The sequence below is a fragment of the Ursus americanus genome, chromosome 14 (genome assembly GCF_024610735.1).
Source record: "Ursus americanus isolate L20-20 chromosome 14, mUrsAme1.1.p, whole genome shotgun sequence".
In the NCBI taxonomy this organism is placed as follows: Eukaryota; Metazoa; Chordata; class Mammalia; order Carnivora; family Ursidae; genus Ursus; species Ursus americanus.
In genome coordinates, this window is record NC_142140.1 from 41,330,001 (window position 1) to 41,357,161 (window position 27,161).

The 27,161-nt window shown below is 45.2% G+C and overlaps 1 protein-coding gene across 1 annotated transcript; it reads left to right on the forward strand.

Moving 5' to 3' along the window:
- The first annotated feature begins 2,253 nt into the window (after positions 1-2,253).
- Positions 2,254-25,644, forward strand: LOC123779825 (serine protease 46-like). Its single transcript, XM_045778369.2, has 4 exons — positions 2,254-2,518; positions 2,705-2,964; positions 3,999-4,171; positions 24,232-25,644. Exons 1-4 carry the CDS (start codon positions 2,271-2,273, stop codon positions 24,484-24,486), a joined length of 936 nt encoding a protein of 311 aa, XP_045634325.2. The 5' UTR covers positions 2,254-2,270; the 3' UTR covers positions 24,487-25,644.
- The last annotated feature ends 1,517 nt before the right edge of the window (positions 25,645-27,161 follow it).

Here is a 27,161-nt window from a genome sequence, read left to right on the forward strand (position 1 = left end):
TTTGCGAGAGGAAACTCAGCCCAGGGGACTTCAGTGACTCGTGGAGCCAGGATTCAACACGGGTTTTCAGGAGACTCTTTGGGGTGAAACATTTGAGCCGCCATGTGACAGAAGTCCCCTTGGGTCCCCACGCTAAGCAACCACATGTGATCTGGTAGGGGTGGCCCTGGCTTAGGTCACCCGCCCACTGACCATTGTGCTGCTTGGCAGAAAACATGCTGGCGTGGCATCTGTGAGTAGGGACATGTCCCCCAACTCAGGGACCTTCCCTTTCTTTTTCCCCTCGCTGAGAACCTCCCCTTCTCAGGCCCGTGCCTTGTCGAATGAGTGAGTGAGCGAGTGAGTGTTCTCCTACCCGGGGCTGCCCCTACAGAGCGGACTGCGGTGCCTGTGATGATGTGGAGGTGGGGGTGGGGACCTGTGACCTTACAGAGACAGAGGTCACGAGCCAAGACACGTCTTTCTGTCACCACAGGTGAGTGTGGGCCGTGACATCAAGGTGCGTCTTGTAAGTGGGAGTGCTGTGACTCCCGGGCTCCGAAGGGGTAGAGGTCGTCTGCAGTGGGGTCCGTTTGAGCCCCCGAGTGTCCCCTGTGTGTGGGATGGTGATGCTGTGCCTCTGGCGAGCTTGATCTGCAACACCTCACGCCCCAACCCGTCCATCAGGGCTCCCCCCAGATGTGGGGGGGCCTGGCATGCCCAGGCCGAGTCCTGAAATTCGTGTGTAAGGTTTCAAGGAAGGAGGTTGGAGTCGGTGTTGTTTGGATGTGAGTTCTGAGGAGGGCAGTTCTCTGAGCCTGGGGAACCCACGCAGGGCGTGGTGCGCAGAGGCGAAGCCCACGCCTGCCCCTGGGACAGTCACTTTTTAGGTGCTGGAGTCCATTCTGTAGAACCCTGGCTCTGCAGGCCCACAGCTTTGTGAGAAAGGAAAGGGCAAGCCTCTGGGACTCCTCTTTCCTCCCGGAGTGGGACAGTGGCCATTGGGCAGGCTGTAATCTGAAACAAGGTAGCCATAACCCCACCACAGCATATGAGGGGAGCTGGAAATGTGGCCCCCCCCTGGGGAACATAGGGACACGAGCAAGAACGAAGCAGCGAGAGAACGAGGCAAGACAAAAGTCCGTGGGGGCTCATGAGGGTGCCCGTGGATCCCTGTGGAAGGCCCTGGTTGAGGGTAAAGGTGTCCGGCCACGGAACTCTGTGGCAAGGGAGCCGGCAATCTACATGTCCTTGTACCAGAAGCCCTGGGATGTGGTAGAATGGTTTGGGGGGAATTTCTATGAAACAGGGCCCACTAGATGTTTCTGCTAATGTATATGGACCACCTAGATTATTAGCCTTGTCTGTTTATTAAGGGATCCCTCCGCCAGCATCAAGGACCCTCCCCAGGCAAGGACAAGCCTTGGTTACTGCTGCTGAGTCCCCGATGCTTTGTTTGGCAGGCACACTGAGGGGAACAGACTTTCTGGAACCACACCAGCTTCTGACGGGTGTAAACGCATGTCTAGCTTTGCCTCTGTGAGGCTCCATGACTGCGTGTTAACAGCTTGTTGGCCAGCTCAAACTTGACAGCAGGCTATATACATAAAAAAAAAAAAAAAAAAAAAAGAAAAGAAAAGAAAAAAAAAAAACCAACAAAAAACCCAAAAAACCTTTTTATTTGTCTTTCATCTTGGTCTCCAACCTTTGCTGTAGAATTTCTCTCCCTTTCCTGTCCTCAACGATGTTCAGTTATTAAACAGCAGCCCAAGATGTTCCAGTTCAAAATCCCAGACTCCAAACCAGTTCCATGCAGCTCCTTCTCCTCCCGCTCCTGCTGTTGGGGACAGGGAGGGGCAAGGAGGGGACCGAGGAGCATCTCTACTTGCTTCCGCTTCCTCCTAGGGTCACAGAGAGCACCCCCCGGGGGGCGGGGCTGGGAAGGCGGCCCTGGAGTCCTACAGCACAACGTCACTGCGTCCTGCTCACTTGTGCTCCCTCACCTATGTGAGAAAGTGACCGGCAACTCACTGCTCCAATGAGTCTCCTGCTTTACTCCCTTAACCATCTGCCTGTGTAAACGAGCGGACAGAGATCAATCCTGGGGTGGTGGCTCCTAAGGAACCCTGGAGGGGCTGGCTGGTCCCCCTTGTTTGGCAGATTGCTTTATCATGTGGGGCACTCGCTGCCTCTGGGCCTTTGGTTATCATCGTTAGGGCGGTAGGAAACGCCCTCGCCCACCCGTGCGATGGCTGGAATGTGGCTCTGTCTGCCTCAATGGTCTGCTGTGTATGGTGGTGGGAGGGTCCCTTGAGAATCCACTCGGAGCTGGCATGGTCCCCTTTCCACCTTTCTCCTTAGAACCCTGGTTCCAGACCTGCGGTCACACCAACATCGCCTGCAAGATGGTGAAAGGGAGGCTGGTGGAGGTAGGCAAGTGGCCGTGGCAGGTGAGCATCCTGTTCCTGGGCGCCTACATCTGCAGCGGCTCCCTCATCCACCACCAGTGGGTCCTCACGGCTGCGCACTGCCTGCAGAGGTCAGTCCGGGCAGCCGGCCGGTCCCAGGGGCTTTGCTTTCTGGCCTGGGTGGGGCGGGGGGGGGGCTGTAAATCTGGGGATCTGGGACTAGGGGCCTGGCTGGGTTACCCTGTGCTCAGTCTGTGTCTCTCCAACCACTCACGGCCTTGCTTCTGGCAATCTGCCTCCTGCCCCGGGCCCTGCAGATCCAAGGACCCCAAAATGTACTCCGTGAATGTGGGAGTCCAGCGCCTCCCAGACAACGGCACTCAGCTCCTACTCACCCGCATTGTGATTCACGAGGACTTCCGCAACCTCATAGCCCAGGACATTGCCCTCCTGAAGCTCAGGGACCCCATCTCCTGGTCCCCCCTCATCCAGCCTGTCTGCCTACCCAACAACAGATTCACGCCGTCTGTCGGAACCATGTGCTGGGCCATCGGGTGGGGACGTAAAAACGCTCGAGGTGAGTGAAGGCAGGCAGAGGTCCCAAGACACTGGCCTCTTCAGGACACAACTCCAGCATGGGCGCATTTGTTTATTCCCACCTTAAAAATTTTTTTTACTTATCTACTTGAGAGAGGGAGAGAGAGAGAGCAGTAGCTGGGGGGTGGGGAGGCAGAGGGAGAGAGAATCCCAAGCAAGCTCCACGCCCAGCCAGGAGCCCAGTGTGGGGCTCGATCCCACGACCCCGAGATCATGACCTGAGCCAAAAATCAAGAGGCAAATGCCCAACCCACTGAGCCACGCAGGCACCTCTCATTCATTCATTCATTCCCTTATTCACTCGCTCCCTCCATCAGCAAGCGTTCCTGAGCGATCACACATGCTGCCCACTATCCCGCTCTCTGTCGATAGGAAGATACACATGGTGCTCTCATGTAAAAGGCACACACGGCCTGCATGAACTTCAGTTGCCAACGTGAAGTTGAATCCAGTGCCAAGCCCTCACCTCGCAGCATGGCAGGGAATTGATCTTTGGCTGTTAATGGGGTTCTCTGTCTCAGGAAGCATCAAGGCATTGGGCAGCATTCATACATACTTATTACCACCAGGCACCAATAATTCCTGAACATCTGGCCTCCATGGGGGCCACCCTCAAGTCCTAGAATCTAGGAGTGTTTGTGGGATCCCGCCTTCCAGGGGGTGGTGCACTTTGGGCTCTGGGGTCTTGACATCTTGCCAGGTAGCCACGGAGCAGTCAGTGCTCAGCCTCCACCCTCATGAAACCTGAATTATTGGAGGAGTCTCTCCTTGTCCTCATTCAGTGCCTAGATGTTGCTCTGAGACCCTGGGGATACTTTTGCTTCCGTCTTTTTAATGAGCTTAGTTTTTTTTTTTTTCCAAAGTCAGGCCGTGGGGATGGGGCCTTTATAAATTACCATGCCAGGAAGTGGCCCTGCCTCCCACCCTAGTGAATCTGGACAACCTCGAGACAGAGGTGTGCCAAATAGTTGAAGGGATGACAAGGCAGGATCTCTCTCTCTCTCTCTCTCTCAGTCTCTTCGGTAACCCCAAAGACCCCCTACAGCCTTCAGGAGGTGGCTGTCAAGATCATAAACAGTGAAACCTGCCAAGAGCAGTACCAGTTCCTCTTCTTGAAGGACCAGAAGAAGTTCATTGGGAAGGACATGCTGTGTGTCAGCTCGGAATGGGGCATGGACTCCTGTCAGGTGCGGGGCTTGTGGCCCAGGGTAGGGAGAGGGCTCTCAGGGGTCATGTCTTCCTTTTCATAGGGCACTGTGTGACCTTATGAAAATCTCCTTTCCTCGGCCTTCAGTTTCCAGTCTGTGAAATAGGGCAGAAAATATTCTTTGCACTTGTCCAGAATAATGGTAATAATGGCAATGCATCTCAGGTCTTTTTGTAAATTAATTTTTTAAAGATTTTATTTATTTATTTTTGAGAGAGAGAGAGCGAGAGCAAGCGTGTGCAAGCACGTGCATGCACAGGGAGTGGGGGAGGGGCAGAGGGAGAGATTCTCAAGCAGACTCCCTGCTGCGCAGGGAGCCCACGCAGGGCTGCGTCCCATGACCCTGAGATCTTGACCGGCGCTGAAATCAAGAGTCACACGGTCAACCGACCTAGTCACCCAGGCGCCCTAGTTTTCAGTTTTCTCATATCACAAACTGCTGGATAGTCTCACACATAATCTCCCTATTTACATGTTCCAGAATTTCTCAACAGGATGTGTCCTGCAAGGAACTGGTGGGTCATAGGCTGTGCATGCCTTCATCTTTAATAGTTATTGACAAATTCTTTTCCATGGTGATTGTAGGAATCCATATTCTTCTAGCAGTGTTTGAGAATTCTGTTGTTCTCTGTTGTTGCCAACATTGTTGGTACTGGCAGACTATAAGGTGTTTTCCATTCTGTTAGACGAGAAACAGAGCAATAGTGTGGCATCATGGCTGCTGTGTGCATGTCCCCGTCACTAGTGCAGTTATACATCTCTTCACATGCCCGGTCTCCACTTGTGATTCTTCTTCTATGAATCCCTTTTTCAGATATTTTGCACATTTCTTATTGTTTGTCTTTTTCTTTCTATTATATTTTTATATTTTGGATACTGGTTTGGTGTTCATTGCATATATTGCAGATATCTTGTCCCAGTTCTTCATTACGTTTACACCGTCCTTTGCTGAACAGCAGTTTACGTTTTATTGTCGTCAAATGTAGAGCCACGTTTTCCTTTCTCGTTTATGCTTTTTGCGTCTTATTTAAGAAATCTTTCCTTTTCCTGAGGTCCTAAAGACATTTTCCTATATATTTTTTTAAAGATTTTATTTATTTATTTATTCAACAGAGATAGAGACAGCCAGCGAGAGAGGGAACACGAGCAGGGGGAGTGGGAGAGGAAGAAGCAGGCTCCCAGCAGAGGAGCCTGACGTGGGGCTCGATCCCATAATGCCGGGATCACGCCCTGAGCCGAAGGCAGACGCCCAGCCGCTGTGCCACCCAGGCACCCCCCTATATTTTTTTTTTTTGTCAATGGTGTAAGATAGAGAAAGGACTATTTTTATTTCTTTCCTCATGTGGACTTTCATTTGTCCCAATGGCATCGATTGCAAAAATCGTTTCCTAGCTGTAAAATATGACATCATATACATAAAATGTGGAGGTGGTGAGGAGATAAAAATGTAGTGTTTAGAATATGTTCAAACTTAAGTGATGTTAACTTAAAATAAATTGTTTTATACATAGGATGTTATGAACCTCAATGGCAACCACAAGTCAAAGCCTATAATAGATACACACACACACACACACACACACACACACACACTCACACAGAGAAAGGAATCCAAGCAAAACACTAAAAAAAGTCATCAAAGCACAAGAGAAGAGAACAAGAGAGGAAGAAAGGAACAAAGAAGAACTATAAAAACAACCAGATAACGATTAACAAAATGGCAATAAGTATATAACGATCAGTAATTACTTTAAATGTAAATGGACTAAATGCTCCAATTGACTGTATGGATGAAAAAAAGCAAGATTCATTTATATGCCGCCTATAAGAGACTCACTCAGAACTAAAGATACATACAACCTGAAAGTGAAGGGATGGAGAAAGATATTCTGTGCAAATTGAAGCAAAAAGAAAAAAAAAAGTTGTGGTGGCAATACTTATATTAGACAAAAGAGATTTAAAAAAAAACCCTAACATAATAAAGAAGGGCATTACATAACGATAAAGAGATCAATCTAACAAGAGGATATAACAATTGCAAATATCTATGCACCTGATATACGAGCACCTAAATATGTAAAGCAGAATTAACAGACATAAAAGGAAAAATTAACAGTGAAACAATAATATTAGCTTACTTTAGCACATTACTTACTCAATGAGTGGATTTTCCAGACAGAAAATCGGTAAGGAAGCAGTGCCTTTGAACAGCCCACTAGATCAGATGGACTTAATATAGTATATATGCTGAATGTTTTATATATATTATATATATGTGTGTGTATATATGTGTATTACATGGCTGTGTTATATATATATTCACACACACACACACACACACACATTCCATCCAAAAAACAGCAGAATACACATTCTTTTCAAGTGCACAGGTGCAGACAGAACATTGTCTAGGACAGATCACATGTTAGGCCACAGAAACAAATCTCAGTGAACTTAAGAAGATTGAAATCCTATGAAGCATCTTTTCTGACCACAACAGTATGAAGCTAGAAATCAATTACAAGAAAAAAACCTGGAAAAAATGGAAATGTGGAGGCTAAACAACACATTTCCAAATAAGCAATGGATCAATGAAGAAATCAAAGAGGAAATTTAAAAGAATACCTTGAGACAAATGAAAATGGAAATATAATGGTTCAAAATCTTTGAGATGCAGCAAAAACAGTTCTTTTTAAAAAATTTTTGATGTTTTCATTTTTAATTCTAGGATAGTTAACAATACAGTGTTCTATTAGTTTTAGGTGTGCAATATAGTCATTCAACAATTCTATGCATCATTATGCGGTGCTCATGATGGTAAGTGGACTCTTAATCCCCATCACCTATTTCACCCATCCCCCCACCCACCTCCCCTCTGATACACTTTATTTTAAATGAGTACCCTCAGTTAAAGTTACTATTTTTTTCAACAAGAACGTTTTTTACTTGAAGCATATTTCAGAATACATGGTTCTAGAAGATGTATATAAAACATTCCATCCAAGAAAAATAGAATACACATTTTTCTCAAGTATACATAGAATCCCCTGATTAGGTCACAAAAAGAGACATGATAAATATTACAAATTTAAGACTGAAATCATGCCAAGGATATTTTCCAACCACAATGGTATAAAGCTAAAGATCAACAAGAAAACAAAACTGGAAAATCTACAATGTAAATATTAAATATTTAATATGTAAATATTAAACAACACACTACTGCACAAGCAGTGGGTCAAATAAGAAAAAAATGGCAAGTCAAATATGGCTCAAAACAAAAGAAAAAGGAAACACTATTCTAAAACTTATGGAATGAAGCAAAAACAGATGTTAGAGTGAAATTTATGCTACAAATGCTTGTATTAAGAAAAAAAGTTCACATAAACAACTTAACATAACACCACAAGGAACTAGAAAAAGAACAGACTCAGCTGAAATTTAGTAGAGGAAGGAAATAACAAAGAAAAATTAGAAATATATAGAGACCAGAATAAACAATAATATAACTTTGAAAGTAATGACCAGTTTAAAAACAAAAACACAAAATTGTCAATGCTTTGATTGAAAAGCAGTTCTAAGAGGCAAGTTTATAATGCTGCAAGCCTACCTCAAGAAACAAAATCACAATTTAACCTTACACCTGAAGGAAAGAGAAAAAGAACAAAGCCCAAAGTTAGTAGAAGGAAATAATAAACATTGGAGTGATATAAATAGAGACAAAAAAAACCCCCACAAACAAATAATAGAAAAGATCAATGAAACGAAGAGCTGGTTCTTTGAAAAGATAAAATTGATAAGCCTTTAGCCAGACTCATCAAGGAAATGAGAGAGGGCTCAAACAGAATCAGAAATGAAGGAGAAGTTCAACTAACACCACAGAAATACAAAGAATTATAAGAGACAACTGTAGAAAAATAAAACACTAAAAAATTGGACAACTAGAAGAAATAGATAAATTCCTAGAAACATACACTTTTCCCAGAATTAATCAGGAAGATATCGAAATTTGGAACAGGCTGATTACTAGTCATGAAAGGGAATCAGGAATCAAAATTCTCCCAACAAACAAAAGTCCAGGACCAGACGGCTTCACAGGTGAATTCTACCGAATATTTGAAGAAGAGTTATTACCTATTCTTCTCAAACTATTCCAAAAAATTGAAAAGGAAAGAATGATTCCAAATCTATTCTATGAGGCCGGCACTACCCTGATACTAAAACCAGACAAAGACATTACACAAAAAGAAAATTACAGACCAATATCCCTAATGAACACAGAAGCAAAAATCCCCAACAGAATATTAACGAACTGAATTCAACAATAGATTAAAAGGATCATTCACTATGATCAAATGGGATTTGTTCCAGGATGCAAAGATGGTTCAATATCTGCAAATCAATCAACATGATACACCACATTAACAAAAGGATAAAGATCATACGATCATCTCATTAGATGTGGAAAAAGCATTTGACAAAATTCAACATCCATTCATAGAAAAATCTCTCAGCAAAGTGTGTTTAGAGGGACGATACCCCAACATACCAGAGGCCATATATGACAATCCCATAGCACATAATATTCAATGGTGAAAAACTGAAAGCTTTTCCTCTAAGATCAAGAATGAGATAAGGTGTTCACTCTTGCCACTTTTATTCAACATAGTACTGAAGTTTTAGCCACCACCATCAGACAAACAAAAGATATAAAAGGCATCCAAACTGGTGAGGAAGAAGTAAAACTGTCACTATTTGCAGATGACATGGTACTATATATAGAAAACACTAAAGACTCCAAAAACTAACAGAACTAATAAAGGAATGCATTGAAGTTGCAGGGTACAAAATGAATATACAGAAATCTGTTGCATTTCTATACACTAATAATGAAATAGCAGAAAGAAATTAAGAAAACAACTCCATTTACGATTGCATCAAAAAGAATAAAATACCTAGGAATAGATTTAATCAAGGAAGTGACAGACGTGTACTCTGAAAACTATAAGAAATTGAAGACAACACAAATAAATGGAAAGACATACCATGTTCATGGTTTGGAAGAATTCATCGTTAAAGTGTCCGTACTATCCAACACAAGCTACAGATTCAGCTCAATCCCGATCAAAATACCAGCAGTAATTTTGACAGAACTAGAAAAAAAATCCTGACATTTTTATAAAACCACAAAGGACCCAGAATAGACAAAGCAATCTTGAGAAAGAACGAAGTTGGAGGTATCATGGTCCCAGATTTCAAGCTATACTACAAAGCCAGAGTACTGAAAATGGTATGGTACCTGCACAAAAATAGACGCAGATCAATGGAACGGAACAGAGAGCCCCCAAACAAACCCATGCTTGCATGGTTAATTAATCTGTCACAAAGGAGGCAAGAATACACCACGAAGAAAAGACTATCTCTTCGATAAATAATGTTGGGAAAACCAAACAGCTATATGCGAAAGAATGAAACCCGACCACTTTCTTACACCATACACAAAAATAAACTCAAACTGGATTAAAGACCTAAATGTAAGACCTCAAACCATAAATCTCCTAAAAGAAAACACAGGCAGTAAACTCTTGCACATCAGTCTTAGCAATATGTTTTTGAATCTGTCTCCTCAGGCGAGGCCAACAAAAGCAAAGCTAAAACAAAAACAATACAATTGGGACTACATCAAACTGAAAAGCTTCTGCACAGTAAAGGAAACCATCAACAAAATGAAAAGGCAACCTACGGAATGGGAGAAAGTTTTTGCAAATGATATTTTCGGTAATGGGTGAATATTCAAAATATGTAAAGAACCCATACAACTCAATATCAAAAAACACCCCAAACAAACAAAAAAAACCCCAACAATCTGATTTAAAAATGAGGAGAGGACCTGAAAAGACATTTCTTCCAAAGAAGACCTCCAGATGGCCAATGGACACAGGAGAAGATGCTCATCACTCAGCATCAGGGAAATGCAAATCAAAACCACAACGAGGTATCACCTCACGCCTGTCAGGATGGCTAAAATTAACTACGCAAGAAACCAGGCTTCGGTGAGGATGTGGAGAAAAGGGAACCTCTTGCACTGTTGGTGGGAATGCGAACTGGTGTTGCCACTGTCGAAAACAGTGTGGAATTTCCTAAAAAAGTTAAAAAGTAGGACCACTCTATGATCCAATAATCCCACTGCTGGGCATTTACCTGAAGAAAATGAAAATGTTAATTTGAAAACATACACGCATCCCTACGTTTATTGTCTTATTTACAACAGCCAAGTTATGGAAGCAGCCCAGGTGTCCATAGATAGATGAGTGGATAAAAAAGACCTCCACTGTGTTTTTGGACTTTTTTCTTTTCTTTTCTTTTCTTTTTTTTTTAAGATTTTATTTATTTATTCGACAGAGAGAGAGACAGCCAGCGAGAGAGGGAACACAAGCAGGGGGAGTGGGAGAGGAAGAAGCAGGCTCATAGTGGAAGAGCCTGATGTGGGGCTCGATCCCATAACGACAGGATCACGCCCTGAGCCGAAAGCAGATGCTTAACCACTGTGCCACCCAGGTGGCCCTGGACTTTTTTCTTTTCTAATAAAGGTGTTTAAGGCTACACATTTCCCTCTAAATACTGCTTTAGCCAAATGCCATATATTTTAATATGTGGCATTTTTACTGTTATCCAGTTCTAAATATTTTCTATAATTCCTATTCTTATTTCGTTTTGACCCATGACTTATTTAGAAGGTTTTATTTTTCATTTCCAAATACATGTGTGCTTGTTTGTTTTATTAATGATTTCCGACCCAGTTGTCGTGTGGTAAGAAAATTGGCTCTACGGCAATACCAGTGATAGGGAATATGTTGCAACTTGCCTAGTGGCCTGGTATGTGGTTAAGTTTTTAATATTTATTTCATTGTTTTCTATTTCTCTTAATTTTTCTTCTGCTTCCCTTGGGCTTGATTTGGTTTTCTTTTTCTGTCTTTTTGAGCAAGAAGATTTATTCTTTCTAGTTTCGTGTTTGAAGTTTTTAAAACCATGAAATCATCTTTTAATTAAACGTGGTTTCATCTCTTAAATTTTGTACTGTTGTGATTCCCTTGTGACTACCTTATTTTTAAAAATATATAGTGTGATTTGAAAGGAAATGCATGCATTTCCTTAAAAAAGTAGTACATAAATGTAAATATTGGAAAATGAAACTTTCTTATAATCAAACTACCTAGAAATTTCTGCTCTAAGTTGTTTAGTTTCTATCCTCAACACTTCTTTCTATACAATATGAAATTCTAAAACAGTTTTAGGTTTTTTTTTTTCAGTTTTTATCTATAGTGAAAGGCTGTACTATACTTTTATTCTCCAAATTTTTTACTTTCACTTGAAATAGATCTTGCACTATCTTGGACTATCTATATAAATACATTCCATTCTCCTTGAATACTGAACAACAATTCTCTCGTACTGTTATGTCATAATCTATTTAACTGTTCTCTTAGTGATAGACATCTGAACTCATTTCAGTATTTTTCTTCCACGCCAGAGTAAAAATCTTTTTTCATAGATCTTTGCACATTTGTTCAAATATTTCTCTAAAATAAATTTTTAGAAGTGTAATTACAAGATGAGTTGTATGCATATTTAAAATCTTAACAGATATTGACAAATTAGCCTTCCCTAATATTTGATCCATTTATATCAATACCAGCAGTATATGAGCACTCCTTTCTCCAAGTCATCACCAGCATTAGGCATTATTATTTTTATTTTAACTTCTTGTTCCTCTGGTAGACTAAAATTTTTATTCCTGCCTTAATTTTATGAACTGGGGCAATTTTTGTAAATTTTGTAAAATTAAATAGGAAGTCTCAACTAAGTCATTACATACACTGTGTATCAGGATTCAGAGGAAGTTGTGTGACTGACATTCCACAATGTGTGTGTATCAAAGGGTCAAGAGGGGTAGAGTGATTTTATGTGGAGGATTTCTCAGGAGAGAGCTCACTCTTCCCCCCCTAAGGGCTGGGGGGATGCCTGTCCCACCCTCAGATCTCCTGGGAGGGGTTTCAACAAAATCACTCAGACAGTATGGTGTTCACCCACTCGGGGGCAGAGTCGGCTGTCCGTGTCCCCAAGATCCAGACAGCAGGAACTGCCTGGGGGATGAACTGGCTCCCTTGCCTCCTCACCCCCCTGCTTTAACCTTGGCAGGTTAGAAAACTGGGGTTGGAGGGGGTGCCGAAGGAAAGGAACAGGGAAAGCAGACCTGGCTTCCTCCTTCCCAGGCCTTCTGCTTACCAAAAGCCCTAGACAGCAGTGGGGAGAAGTTTTACTTTAAATCAAGTCTGGCATTGAGATTGTTGTGTGGGAATGGATATTCTTTTTTTTTTTTTTAAAGATTTTATTTATTTGACAGAGACAGCCAGCGAGAGAGGGAACACAAGCAGGGGGAATGGGAGAGGAAGAAGCAGGCTTATAGCAGAGGAGCCTGATGTGGGGCTCGATCCCAGAACGTGGGGATCACGCCCTGAGCCGAAGGCAGACGCTTAACCGCTGTGCCACCCAGGCGCCCCGGGAATGGATATTCTGATGTCTGAACCGAGTGACTGTGTCATCTTAGCGACCATGATCACATTAATCACAGGGAGCAAAGCCTTCTGGTTCTGCCCAAGTTCTTTTTTTTTTATTAAAGATTTTATTTATTTATTTGAAAGACAGAGAGACAGCCAGCAAGAGAGGGAACACAAGCAGGGGGAGTGGGAGAGGAAGAAGCAGGCTCCCAACTCAGGAGCCTGATGCGGGGCTCGATCCCAGAACGCCGGGATGACGCCCTGAGCCAAAGGCAGACGCTTAACGACTGCGCCACCCAGGCGCCCCATGGTTCTGTCCAAGTTCTTAACCCAGGGTCAGGGAAAGAACTCAACTTCCAAATAAATTGTAAAAGAACAAAGGGAGTCCAGATTAAGATGCTTGAGGTGTTCAGTGGACCATTTACACCTTTCTCTGTCCTTTGCTCTTGATTTTCTATTAAACTACTTTTGTTTTTATTGATTTGTAAAAACTCTGGATATTACATCCTGTAGTAATTATTGGTGAAGGAACACCATGTCTTTTTCAATTTAATTTAAAATGACTTATAAATATATATACTTTTTACATAAACACGCACACACATATACACAAATATATATGGAGAGAGAATATAAAACAAATATGGTAAAACATTAACAATTAGTAGATCTGGGTAAAAATATACTTGCGACTTCTTTGTGAGTCTCAAACTATTTCAAAATAAAAAGTTATTAAAAACTTTGGGAACTGGGAGTTTTAACCCTTTATAAAATGCTTTACAATATTTTACCCTATTTGCCCATCATTTGCCTTTTTTCGGTGTGGACTTTTTTCCATAGAGTTACTTAAAAATTTGATTTATCATGATTTCCCTTGATGACAGTGTTTTTGTGCTGTGCTTGGAAGTATCTTTCCCACTCTAAGATTATAAAATTATTCACTCCTACCTGTTCTTCATTCTTTTCTTTGAATATTTTAATTTTGATTCATCGGGAAGGTTGAGAGAAGGAATCTGCTTTATTTTCCTCCAAATATAGCCAGTTACGTAAATAATCTTTTATTGACTACTTAATGGTTTTTTGGGAATGAATTAGAAATGCCCCTTTTAGGGACTGCCTGGCTGGCTCTGTTGGTGGGGTGTGTGCCTCTTGATCTTGGGGCTGTGAGTTCAAGCCCCACATTGGGTGTAGGGCATTCTTAAAAATAAAATCTTAAAAAAAAAAAGAAATATCTCCTTTATTATATTCTACATTCCCATCTTATTTTGGTCTGTCTCTGACTCTTGCAGTCTCATTCCTCTGCCAACACCACTCTTAAGTTATTGTAGCTCTTTAATTCTTTTTTTTTTTTTTTTAACGTGGTCAGGCAAGTCCTCCTTCATTATTCTCCTTTTAAAGAATTTGCCTGGCTCTTCTCCCATGTTCATTCCAACTGAACAATCTCAGTAGAATGTCAAAGAGAAAATCATGTGGCGATTTTGGTGGAAATTAAGAGATTAACTTAGAGGAAAATAGACTATTTTGTTCTATTTCTTTCTGTCCAGAGCAAGGAGTTTACGGCTTCCTCTACAAGGTTACTGCATGCTGCTGCTTAAGAATATGCCTACGTGATTTAAATCTCTGCTGGGAGCAGTATGTTTTCTTCCATTGTATTTTCTGCTTGAATTATCTATTTGGTTTGCGTGCATGCATGTGTGTGCGTGTGTGTGTGTGTGTGTAACAAGCATCCTTGTTTAAAAATTGGATCTGGTTTATTCTCCTTAATTTTGCAAGTCCAGACACATTATCATCTGCAAACAGTGATCAATTTACCTCCTTCTTTCTTTTTTTTTTTTCTGATGAAAGGATCACTTTCTTTTTTTTAATTTAATTTAATTTAATTTTTATTATTATTTTTTAATGTTTTTTATTACATTATGTTAGTCACCATACAGTACATCCCTGGTTTCTGATGAAAGGTTCGATGATTCATTAGCTGCGTATAACACCCAGTGCACCATGCGATATGTGCCCTCCTTACTACCCATCACCAGGCTACCTCCTTCTTTTCGAGGTGTATGCTTCTTGTTTTTCTTGTCTATTGCAGTGCAAGAACTATATTCTAGAGCAATTGCTCTGTCTTCCAGGAGCCACGGTGCCATTCTGTTTTAAGTGTGTCTCTTGTTAAAGGGCATAAAGCTGGATGCTGGTTTTCTCAGCATATCTGGGAGAATATCCTTTAATCCATTCACCAGGAAGAATGTTTCTTTTTGTTCCCCCTCCTTACGTGTTGGGTTGATTCCCCCCCACTCTACTCTTCCGCTGTAATGGTTTAGAAGTTGTCATGTCTCAATCTCATGCTGCTACTTATATTTTCCACACACATATCGAGACCTGAATGAACAAATAGTTAACCAGCGTCTATAGCTTCCTCCTCGGCAGGACAAGACCTTCCTTCATTTTTACTTTGTTCATTTCCTTCCCCCAGACTCATCCACTTGTTGAAAATATCTTGTTGAAAAGAGCCAGCTGAACTCTCTGATTATATCCAGGGTTTTTAGTTGACTCTCTTGGGCTTTGCAGGCCTACACTCCTATGAGCTGTAATTAGTAACGATTTTGCCTCGTGGGTTTTCACGATGCTTGCTTTCTTCATTCTCTTGGGCACGCCTCCCCCAAAGCACCTGGAATTTGTAGCTGGGCCTTTTCTTGTTGCTGGCCTTCACGGATCTGCTCCTTTACCTTCATCATGAAGCTCGGTGTTAATCTGGCATAGATCGTCTATCAGGGAGAGAGCTGTTCCTTCCTGTTCTGCAACAGCATGTTATTTCAGAAGTGAAAAAAATGTGTTTTCTGCAGCTCTCAAGATGACTCCACGCTCCGATTAGATGTGCCGAGTCAGCCCTGAGAACAGACTCCTCATGTCCGCCTAGCCTGCGTGCCAGGATCGTCTTTCCCTGCTCACCGTGTCCTTCTGCTTCATTCATCTGTCAGATTCAGATTTATAATATCTTTTTTTAGAACATGTTTAATTTATTTATTCATCCAACAGACGGCCCGTGCTGGGCCCTGGGCCAGGCACAGGGCCGTGTGGGTGCAGGGCTCAGGAAAGGTACCGGCCTGGGAAGGAAGTGTCCCGCATGAACCGTCCATGCAGCATGACCCACCTGGCCTTTGGGTTTTGTTTTCTTCCTCCAATGAGGCTGGGCTCCTTTGTAAGGCATGCTGAGGCAGGAGCCCCCCGTATCAAGATAGAGAATCACTAGTACTTCACTTGAAAAATGTTAGCCTCTGTTCTGGAACATTTGACGCAATATAAACGATCTGCTCCTTGCATGCTGGGTAGAAGTTGCCTATGAAACCACGTGGGCCTGTTTTCCTTTGAGGGGTAGGCTGTGGGCCACATTCTAAGTTGTTTTGCCCATAGTTATTGGACTTATGTGATTTGCATTTTCTCAGAATTTACTCATTTCATCCAGAATTTATTTTATTTTATTTTTTTTAATAATGATTTTTTATTATATTATGTTAGTCACCATACAGTACATCCCCGGTTTTCGATGTAAGGCTCGATGATTCATTAGTTGTGTATAACACCCAGTGCACCATGCAATACGTGCCCTCCTTACTACCCATCACCGGTCTATCCCATTCCCCCACCCCCCTCCCCTCTGAGGCCCTCAGTTTGTTTCTCATAGTCCATAGTCTCTCATGTTTCATTCCCCCTTCTGATTACCCCCCCTTTCTTTATCCCTTTCTTCCCCTACTGATCATCCTAGTTCTTATGTTCCATAGATGAGAGAAATCATATGATAGTTGTCTTTCTCTGCTTGACTTATTTCACTAAGCATTATCTCCTCCAGTGCCGTCCATGTTGTAGCAAATGTTGAGAACTCATTCTTTCTGATTGCTGAGTAATATTCCATTGTATATATGGACCACAACTTCTTAATCCAGTCATCTGTTGCAGGGCATCTCGGCTCCTTCCACGATTTAGCTATTGTGGACATTGCTGCTATGAACATTGGGGTGCATATGGCCCTTCTCTTCACTACGTCTGTATCTTTGGGGTAAACACCCAGTAGTGCAATGGCTGGATCATAGGGTAGCTCAATTTTTAACTTTTTAAGGGACCTCCACACGGTTTTCCAGAGTGGCTGTACCAACTTGCATTCCCACCAACAATGTAGGAGGGATCCCCTTTCTCCACATCCTCTCCAACAATTGTTGTTTCTTGCCTTGTCTATTTTTGCCATTCTTTAAATCCACAAAGAGGAGGTTACAAACATTCTTCAGATTCTGAAGAAGCGTATTTTCCCAGGATGCGGTTCTTGTCTCTTTTCTACTCACACCATGAAGTATTTGCATTTTCCTTCTCTTTCTGTTTTCTCTTGGTAAGATTTACAAGGTGCTTACCTATTCTGTTGTCTTTTTAAGAACAAGCGATTGATTTCATTTCTCGAGGCTGTGATTTTGTGCTTTCTAATGCACGGGTTATCCCTTTTTTGTTTTTATTAATTCCTTTTCAATTGAGCTGAATGCGTGGTAATACATCACTGAGGACAATGACTAACTTATTTTCATTCTCTCTTGTTTGATGAAAATATGTAGACCGGGACTGTTCTATGTGCAATTCAAGCCCATATCCCAAGGGCTTGGCCACATGTGCTATTCTTATCGCTCCACACAGCAAGCGTAGATTTTAATTCTGTTTTCACTTTAACATTTTTTTTAAGATTTTTTTTTTTATTTGACAGAGAGAGAGACAGAGCGAGCGAGAGAGGGAACACAAGCAGGGGGAGTGGGAGAGGAAGAAGCAGGCTCCCAGCAGAGGAGCCCGATGTGGGGCTCGATCCCAGAACGCCGGGATCACGCCCTGAGCCGAAGGCAGACGCTTAACGGCTGAGCCACCCAGGCGCCCCTCACTTTAACATTTTTGAAAGTTAATTTCTTTTCCTTTGATCGGGTAGTTCACATTTTGTCATGGGCTCTGGTTCTATTTCCTTGTGGTAAGAGAATGTCCACGTTTGAGATCTTTCTCTCTCCCCATTATTCTCTCTGAGTTCTCTTTTTCTCTGGGCCCCCGGAGTCCAGTTAATCTTCTCTCTCAGGTCAGGGTCCTCACATTATCATCATTGGCTTGATTATCACTGTCTTGATTTTCCCCCTTCTCTCCCCGCAAAGGCACCTACTCAAGTCTGTTTATTACATATCTTTGAAGACGTCTGTATCTTTGAAAAAGGCAGAGTGTCGCCGCCTGTGTATTTCACGTGCATGAATGATGTAGTGCTACTTCTTCCCGCCTGTATTTGTTTGTTGAGGAGACTCAATTTGTTAGAGAGTACACATTAAATGGCTTTGTTCTTTTAAGTCCCTGCTCCCCGCACCCCCCCCCCCCATGACCTCTGTCAAAGCTTCTTCCCTCCCTCGAACATCATTTTGGGCAGTCACTTTCAGCTATCACATGCCCTGTCTGATTACAAGTCTAGATTTAAATTGATCTGATTTAAACCTTGCCAAGCCCTGCCACGTCTCTCTCCTTCAGTGCTTCTGGAAAGGGGGAGGTCCCCACCTTGCCAAACTGTCAGGGATCTGGCGACCGGGGTGGACACTCTGGAGTCTCCCTTAACTCTCTTTCTACCCCAGCTTCCTTTTCACTTCCATTTGCACGGTCAGTGCTTCTCCATCCCCTCACTTTCAATCTGCACGTGTCTTTAAATCTGAAAGTAGTCTCCTGTAGGCAGCGTAGAGATAATTCTTGCTTTTTCCTCTGTTCCGTCGCCATAGGTCTTTGATTGGAGCATTTAGTCCATTTACATTGAAAGTCATTATTGATAGTTATGTACTCATTGCCATTTTGTTACTTGTTTTATGGTGGTTTTTGTAGTTCTCCTCTGTTCCTTGCTTCTCTTGCTCTCTCACAGTTTGCCGGCTTTCTTTAGTGATATGCTTGGATTTCTTTCTCTTTATTTTTTGCATATCTAGTATCAGTTTTTTGTTTGTACTTACCATTAGATTTGTAAATAACATCTTCTGCATACAACAGCCTCTATTAAGTTGATGGTCACTTAAGTTTGGACCCATTCTTTACTCCTCTTCCCCTGACCCAATGTTTTAGATATATGGTGTCATACTTTACATCCTCTTATTTTGTGAGTCCCTGGACTGATTTTTATAGATACAGTTATTTTTACTGCTTTTGTGCTTCCTACTTTTCTTACTCCTGCTTATGGTCTTTCCTTTCCACCAAAGTGTCCCCTTTAACATTTCTTGGTTTAGTGGTCATGAATTCCTTAATTTTTGTTTGTTTGGGAAGCTCTTTATCTCTCCTTTTATTCTGAGTGGTAGCCTTGCTGGATAGAGTATTGTTGGCTGTCAATTTTTTTCCTTTCAGCGCTTTGAATATATCATGCCACTTTCTTTTGTCCTGCAAAGTTTCTGCTGAAAAATCAGCTGACAGCTTTATGGGGTTTCCTTTGTGTGTAATTGTTTTCTTTTCTCTGGCTGCTTTTTAAATTTTCTCTTTTCTACTACTTTTTGCCATTTTCATTACTATATGTCTTGTGGATTTTACTGGGGGCTCTTCATGCCTCCTGGATCTGGATTTCTGTTTCCTTCCCATAGATTAGGGAGGTCTTCAGCTATTATTTCTTCAAATACATTTTCTGTCCCCCCTTTCCCTCTCTTCTCCTTCTTGGATCCCTATAATGTGAATGTTATTACACTTAATGGTGTCACCGAGTTCCCTTAATCTATTTTAATTTATTATTATTATTTTTCTTTCTCCTGTTCAGCTTGATTGCTTGCCATTACTCTGTCCTCCAGGTCACTGATCCATTCTTCTGCTTCCTCTAATATACTATTAATTCCATCTAGTGTATTTTTAATTTCAGTTACTGAGTTCTTTATCTCTGATTGATTCTTTTTTATATTTTCTATCTCCTTGTTGAGGGATTCACTGGGGTCCTCCACTCTTTTCTCAAGTCCAGTGAGTATCTTTATGACCATTCCTTTATTATTATTTTTTATATTTTTAAAAAAGATTATATTTATTTATTTGACAGAGAGAAAGAGAGCATGAATGGGGAAGGTGGAGAGAGGGAGGGAGAAGCAGACTCCTTGCTGAGCAAGAAGCCTGATGCAGGACTCGATCCCAGGACCCTGGGGTCATGACCTGAGCCGAAGGCAGACACTTAATTGACTGAGCCACCCAGGCATCCCTATTATTATTTTTTTAAAGATTTATTTATTTATTTTGAGAAAGACAGAGAGCACATGAGTGGGGCAGGGGAAGAGGGGTAAGGCAGAGGGAAAGAATCTCAAGCAGACTCCTCACTGCCCTGCTGAGCACAGAGACTGACACGGGGCTCAATCCCATGACCCTGAGATCATGACCGGAGCTGAAATCAAGAGTTGGTGCTCAGCCAATTGAGTCACCCAGGTGCTCCATTATGACCAGTACTTTAAATTCTCTATCAGACATATTATAGCCATTTTGTTTAGCTCTCTTGCTGTAATTCTGTCCTGTTCTTTCACTCGGGACATATTCCTCTGTCTCCTCATTTTGTCTAACTCTCTGTGTCTGTGTCTATGTATTAGGAAAGTCAGCTACATCTCTTGCTATTGCAAGTAGGAGACTTACAAAGAAGAGGCTTTGTAGTGTCCCGCAGTGCAATGTTCCCTGTTCACCAGAATCTGGCATTTCAGGGGTGTCTCCTATGTGTGCTGGGTGCACCCTACCACTGTGGCTGAGCCATGTTTGCCTCCAGTCCAGTCATCTGCAATGGCTCTCTTTGCCTGTTGTGGGCAGGCTTTGGTACCTATGCTGTCAGTGGGTCAGTCTGGGGCTGCCGTGGACTTGAGTTGAGCCAGACAGGTATTTGCAAGAACTGTGGTAGCACTGAACATCAGGGTGTTCTTTTTAGGTGCTGTCCCCTGAAAACTTTCATTGGTGGGTGGAGCCTGCAGTCAGTCCAGATGTCTGCCTCCAGTCCACTGCTGGGGCTGCAGTTGGACTGGTGTGTGTGCTTATCTTCCCCTCTCCCCAGGGCAAGAGTCACTTTGGAGTGATGCTGGTGCCTGTTGGGGCTGCTTGCACCCTGCCAGGCTTGTGGCACTGCTTTGGATGGCCTCCTGTCGAGGGTGTGTTGGAGGGGGTGTGTCTGCAAGAGAATGTGGTGCAGGATGCATAGTGCCAACAAGATCTGTGCTGGTTCACTGCAGGAAGAGGACCTGCAGCTGCCTGGGAAAACTCTGAGGACAGCTGGGAGGGAAGGGGCACATCCATAGGAGAACGTGGGGGTGAGATGCACTGTTAGCAAACTAAGTGGAGTGTGTTTCAAGGGGCTGGTTCCTGCAGGTGTCCGTGTATCTAGGCTGGGAGGGTAGGGGTGGGAAATGCACCTGCTGGCTCTTTTGTTCCTGGAGAAGTCTCCCAAAGATCCCCGCCCCTCCGGCACACACTCTGCGATTAGTAAATAAATCTCCTTCTCATATACCCTAGGTGTTTTTTTAAACTGCTACTTCTGTGCTGTATCTCCACGGCTGTTTGTTATGCTGTCTCTTTCAGAGCAGGGGCTCAATCTCCTATCACCCTCTGGCTCTCTCAGAGCTGAGCCACTGATTTTTAAAGTTCCGGGTGTTAAGCTCCACCAATTGTAAGTACTCACAAGGTTAGGCACCTCCGCTTTTCAAAGCCAAATGATAGGGGCATTTGTCTTCCCAGAGGGGATCCTCTGCGCCTGGGGTGGGGTCCGCTCCTCTCTCCTCCCTGCTCCTGTGGCATCCCACCCTCCCACAGACAGTATTACAGGTCAGTGTGACTCCTGATTGGGTTTCCACCCTTCCTACCCTCTTCGATGGGGCCTCTTCTCTTCATTGAGCGGCGGTGAGTCTGCTCCGCCAGGCTTTGGGTCGTTTTCTGGCGCATTTACTCTGATGTGGGTGATTTCTAAGTGTATCCACAGGACGAGGTGAGCCCAGGATCCTCCTTCTCTGCATCTTCCCCAGAAGTCTCTCAACTCTTTTTCTCTGCTTGTTAATGTTCAGGGTGTCATATGCTATATATCGACCTCCAGTTGGTGTTGTAGACAGAGAAAATGCCCTATCTTCATTCATCATCTACCTTCAATGCGATTCGGTGCCCTTCACTGAACAGTCATAATTTTGATGGAATTAAGCCCAACACATCTCCCTTCTTCAAGTTTGTGGGCTTCGAGTCTTATTTTACAATGTAGGCTTCATCTCAAGTCGGAGTCCTGCATGTTTTTAATGAGCTCTATCTTTAACTTCTCACATTGAGAGTGTTCATTCCGCTGGAGTTTTGTAAGGTAGTATCCAACTTCATTTTTCTTCATCGGTTTCCCACCATGACAACAGAGATCTCCTTTCCCAGAACTTTCTGGAGCGTGTGTTACGTCTCCTCACGCGCGGGCATCAGGTTGGCTCTCGGATGAATGACTGGTCTGTTTTCCTGTTTTTATGCCAGCACCACAGTTTCTGTAATTACAGCTTTGGAATATATCTAACTTTCCGGTAGGTCATATCTGCCCCCAGCCTGACTCTCCCATTTGCTCTTCCTTCTCAGGCCCGTCATAGAATTCATGGGCTGTGATCCTTCAATATCAATTTTAGAATCAGATTGTCAAGGTCCTGAGAAAAAAGTCCACCTGGCATTTTATTTGGAATTGCTTGAGCTTTAGAGATTAACATAAGGAGGACTGACACTGTTATCTTTTAAAATTGTTTTTACTCTATTGAAGAGAAAAAAGAATATTTATAAAACATGTATGGAGAACAAAGAATAACAAAACCAACACCATTACCTCCCTCCCAAGCCTATGAAATAGTGCCGCATTACCAGAAACTCTGAACCTTCCATGTGTGATAATCCCTGAGTCCCAAGCTGTGAGGGCTCTAATTACGCTCTCGTTTTTTTCCTGCTGGTTGGCATTTGCTCATGGTATCTCAACTTCCCTGTGTGTGGGGTGATGCTTTAAAGAGTGAGGAAAGGTTCTTTAGGGTGTTCTCTGTGAGAATTCTCTGGGCACATGACTAACCCAGGACCACTCTGAATGACATCCTTGGCTTGGGTTTCCAGAACCACCCACATAGTGTGAATTCAAATTGCAAGTTCCCATGAGGGTAGGTGCTCCCAGTTTATCCTTCTTCCGAGGGCATGGTCCTTTTTTGGGAGGTGTAGCTTTTTGCAGGCTCCCCTCCTTGCGCAGGCCCTGGGTTTTACCTTTTATCTCCTTCACCGATGAATGATGCTGTGAAAAACGGAAGCTCAGTTTCGCCGGGTTTGGCAAATAGCTTTGGGACGAAAGCCATGTGGGTTTTGCTGACCTCTCTGGGTGTTAGGCCTCCCTTGGGCTTTGGACTCTGAAGAGTCTTTATTTTCTTGCCAGCTCATCTCTGCATTTGAAAAGAGAAGTTTTTAACATCACGCACATTTAGTTATCTACAGCAAGGTCAGGCAGGGTATCTGGCCCTCCTACTGCAGGAAGCCAAATGCTGAACACTGGCATTTTTATGTTGTTTTCAGTCGCCTCACCTAAGAACCAAACTATATCTTTACCTTGATGTAAGTCTTCATTTAATTCTTAGGTATAGTTTTCTTATTTTTTTCCTTAAGGGTTTATGTGTTTTATGTGATTTACGTGTTTATGTGTTTTAAGCGATTATGTTCTTTAAGTCTTAGTTTGAATTACATTAAAAATGTATCTATGTATATAAATATAAATAGAAAGCTGTTTTTCTGACTTATACAGCTTTTCAACAATACAGAAGAGTATAGAAGTTTAACAAAATCATAAACCCATCATCAGCAGACCTAACAGTTATGACTTTCTGATGCATGCTGTTATAAACATTATTCTTTTTTTTAAAGATTAATTAATTAATTAATTTATTTATTTATTTATTTATTCGACAGAGATAGAGACAGCCAGTGAGAGAGGGAACACAAGCAGGGGGAGTGGGAGAGGAAGAAGCAGGCTCCTAGCGGAGGAGCCTGATGTGGGGCTCGATCCCATAACGCTGGGATCACGCCCTGAGCCGAAGGCAGACGCTCAACCACTGTGCCACCCAGGCACCCCTATAAACATTATTCTTATCCACGCACCTGCTTTGCACAGAAAGAGGGGGCTGGTTTGCATTTCAAAGAGTCACTCTGCAAGCAGGACTGTAGGAAAGAAGGTGGTCAAGGGTGGCACCTTGGAAGCCCGCCAGGATTTAAGGGAGGACAGAGGTGGGGCCCCGGGGGTTCTGGTCAGAGACTTAGCAGGGGAATGAGGAGAGAGGCCAGTGCGATCCTAAGCTGGGGCCCCAGGGCAGAGCTTCCAGGCCACGGAGCAGGTTCATAGCCAGGCCTCACTGTCAGGGGCAGCACAAGCCTAAGCAGCTCTCGTGAGGGATCTGGCTCAAGACGGGCGAATTTCCGCAGAGCCTGCAGCGAGGTCCTCCTGCTGCCTCCCTCATGCGTGCCCTCCTCCCCTGCACAGGACAACTCCGGCAGCTCCCTCGTCTGCCAGGTGAACAACTCCTGGATTCAGATGGGGGTGGTGAGCTGGAGCCTGAGCTGTAACCAGCACCGCTTCCCAGGCATCTACACCAGCACCTCCCACTTCACCCACTGGATCAAGAGGCAGATCTCCGACATGAGGTTCATGAGCAGGGCTGGCCCTGCCTTCCTGAGCCCCGTCGCCCTGACTGGCTACATTCTGCTGGTGTCCTTGGGCTCCCTGTGGCTCCTGTGAGTGGTGTTTCTGGGGCAAGCACTCCCAGAGGCTGCTTCTTCCTCCCTCTGTCTGTGCTCAGAAGACGTGCAGACCCAGGGAGCACGTGACATCAGGACAGCACACCCTCGGGGGAGGGTCCCAGAGCCACTGGTTTTTAAGTTGTTCAATGAAGATGCTCTTGAGTTTTGTGCCACAGAAGTGATCTTTCTTCTCGACCGTGGCCAGAATCCTTCAGAGCCTCCGCAGCCCCCGGAGGCCCGTCTGTCCTCTCAAGGGGAGCCTTCCCTGAGGGGGCCTCCCTGTGCCAGCGCTTGCCATGTTCCCCCCTCTGGGCTGCGGTTTCCTCTTCTGCCAAATACCGGGTGGGACTCTGTGACCCCTAGTCCCTGCTTAATCATCTCAGCACCCCAGCAACCCCAGGCCCCATGGCCCTCCCCTGGGTCTCTAACCAGCAGTCTCCTCTGGCCTTCCTAAGAGAATTTGTCCTCTTCCCAAGAAACTTGATGACTGGACCTACATTTTTGGACTTCGTTCCAGAGCCTGTGAGCCTCTCCCAACCCTTCAGATCCCCCTAAGGGTCTACAGAACCGGACCAGTTCCTTTTCCCTCCCTGGCGGAAGATGATGTTGATGGGGGGAGAAAAAGGGGCCAAGGCAGAGTGCTTGCTGGGATGAATCGTGGGCGGTGATGGCACCCTGAGCTCCCAAGCTGCCTCAGTGACCTCCATCAGGCTCTGGAGGGCAAGGCCGGGCTGGCCCAAGGGAGCCAGAGCCAGAGTGGAGGCAGCCTGGGGGGCAACTCCGACCTGGTTGTCCTCAGGTTCAGAGCCCTTGTCCTTCCGGGGCCGCAAGCATACTGGGTATGATTTGCTGTCTTCGCAGAGACTGGAGCGCTGAATGGCCAGCCTGAGTGTCTCCCAAGACAGCAGGTCCTGGCAAAAGGTAGAGTGTCCTGACTTGATTTCACATTCACCTAGAATTTCCCAAGAGCTTTCAACCAAAGCTGCTCATAGGATTTCCCCACACTGCTTATTAAATGTGTTGTCTGTCTGTCATTGAGCCATCAAAATGTTCCCCCAATTCCAACGTACCTTAAAGTGGCCTTCTGCTCCCAGAAGGGTCTGCTGGCTACCATCACTCTTCCTCTGTGGCCAGGAACCTCACCTACACAGTCTTTCCCAAGCAGATGGCTCTGTCAGAGAAGAGCATCTGCTGAAAGGAGGTGGGGGTGGGGGTGGGGTAGGGTGCTGCTTAAAATTATGCAATCTTCAAACATCTTGAAAACCTTTCCAGCCACTCAATTTCAGTGCTCTGGGGCAAAGCCCCAGTGTAGTTATCAGGCTGGGGGGCGGGGAAGGTGGGCGGCTTGGAAATCCCGGAGGCCAGCCCCAGGGGTTGGGTCCCATCTCACCTGGGGCAGGATGAAAGCAGGAACCCGGCCCAGGGCAGGGGGCAGTAGGAGCGAGGAGGTGCAGGAACTGCCGCGCTAGCCTGAGGGACTGCGGGAAGTGCCTGGCCAGGCGCGGGGAGCGAGACCGACGGGCCACAGAGGCAGAGGCGTGGTGGTGCGGGCAGAAGGGAGGCCAAGTCCGTGGGGGCGCCTGGGCGGGGTGGGGGGGCACGGGGAGCGCCCCGTGGGCGGCCACTGGGGGGCGCCCGCGCGGCCGGGGCAGGGGCGCCCGCATTCCCCACGCGGCGGACGCCGGCGCGGGCGGCCGATGGGGGGCGCCGTCGCGAGAGGAGCACCGCGGCGCCTTGGCTGCTACTCCCGAATGGAGCCCAGGGGGTGCAGGACGCCGGCCCGCAGGCAGGGCCCCCAGGGCCCCGGGGCGTCTGCCTTTCCGCTGCTGCTGCTGCTGCTGCTGGTGCTGCTGCCTCCGAGGCCCACGGGTGAGTCCCGCCCCCCGCCCCGCACCCCCCACCCCCCACCCTAGGCTCTCGCCGGGCCTCGTCTGAAGCCCTCTGCGTCCTTCCGCAGGCTGTCTGGCGGGCCAAGCGCCAGGGGCACCGTCTCAGCCTGCTTCCGTCGACCCTGGGGTCCCGTGTGCGCCCAGTGCCACCTGTCCCTCAGACGGGCCTCGCCTCCCCCTCCAGTCCCCCACCGACCCGTCGCAGCCCGTGACCCTCCAGACCCAGACGGTGTCTGCTGCTAACGGCGGTGACGCCGGCTTTCTCAGTGAGTACCATGGACTCCCTGGGGGAGGAGGGTGGGGAGCAGTCTGAAGGACCTCTGACCCCTGGGGACCGAGGGGGGAACGGAGGAGGAAGGGGGCAGGGAGGCGTGAGAAGAGGTCTGGGGTGGGCTGCATGTTCCCGCCTCTCTGAACTGACCCAGGCTCCCAGCCCAGGACTTAGGGGATCTCCAGCACAGCTTTCAGGGGGCCTTCCCGTGGGTGTCTCGGGGGGCCCCCCACCTTCTGCCCAGCAGTGGCTTTCTAGCATGTCGAACGAAGACCCACAGAATTACTTCTTATCCTGGAACTCAGTGCCCACAATTTAGCTGCCACAGAAAGCCTCTCACACACGACCTAGTGCGCGCAGACACCCCCTCTCTTGTGTGGGGCTTGACACACCCTGGCGCTGGCGCATGCGCACTGATCTCACACTCTGCTAACCCACCCTGGGAAGCCACTGGGAGTGGGCTGCTGTGAGGCTGGATACGTGCATCTTCAGTCTGAGAACTTTTCCAAAGTG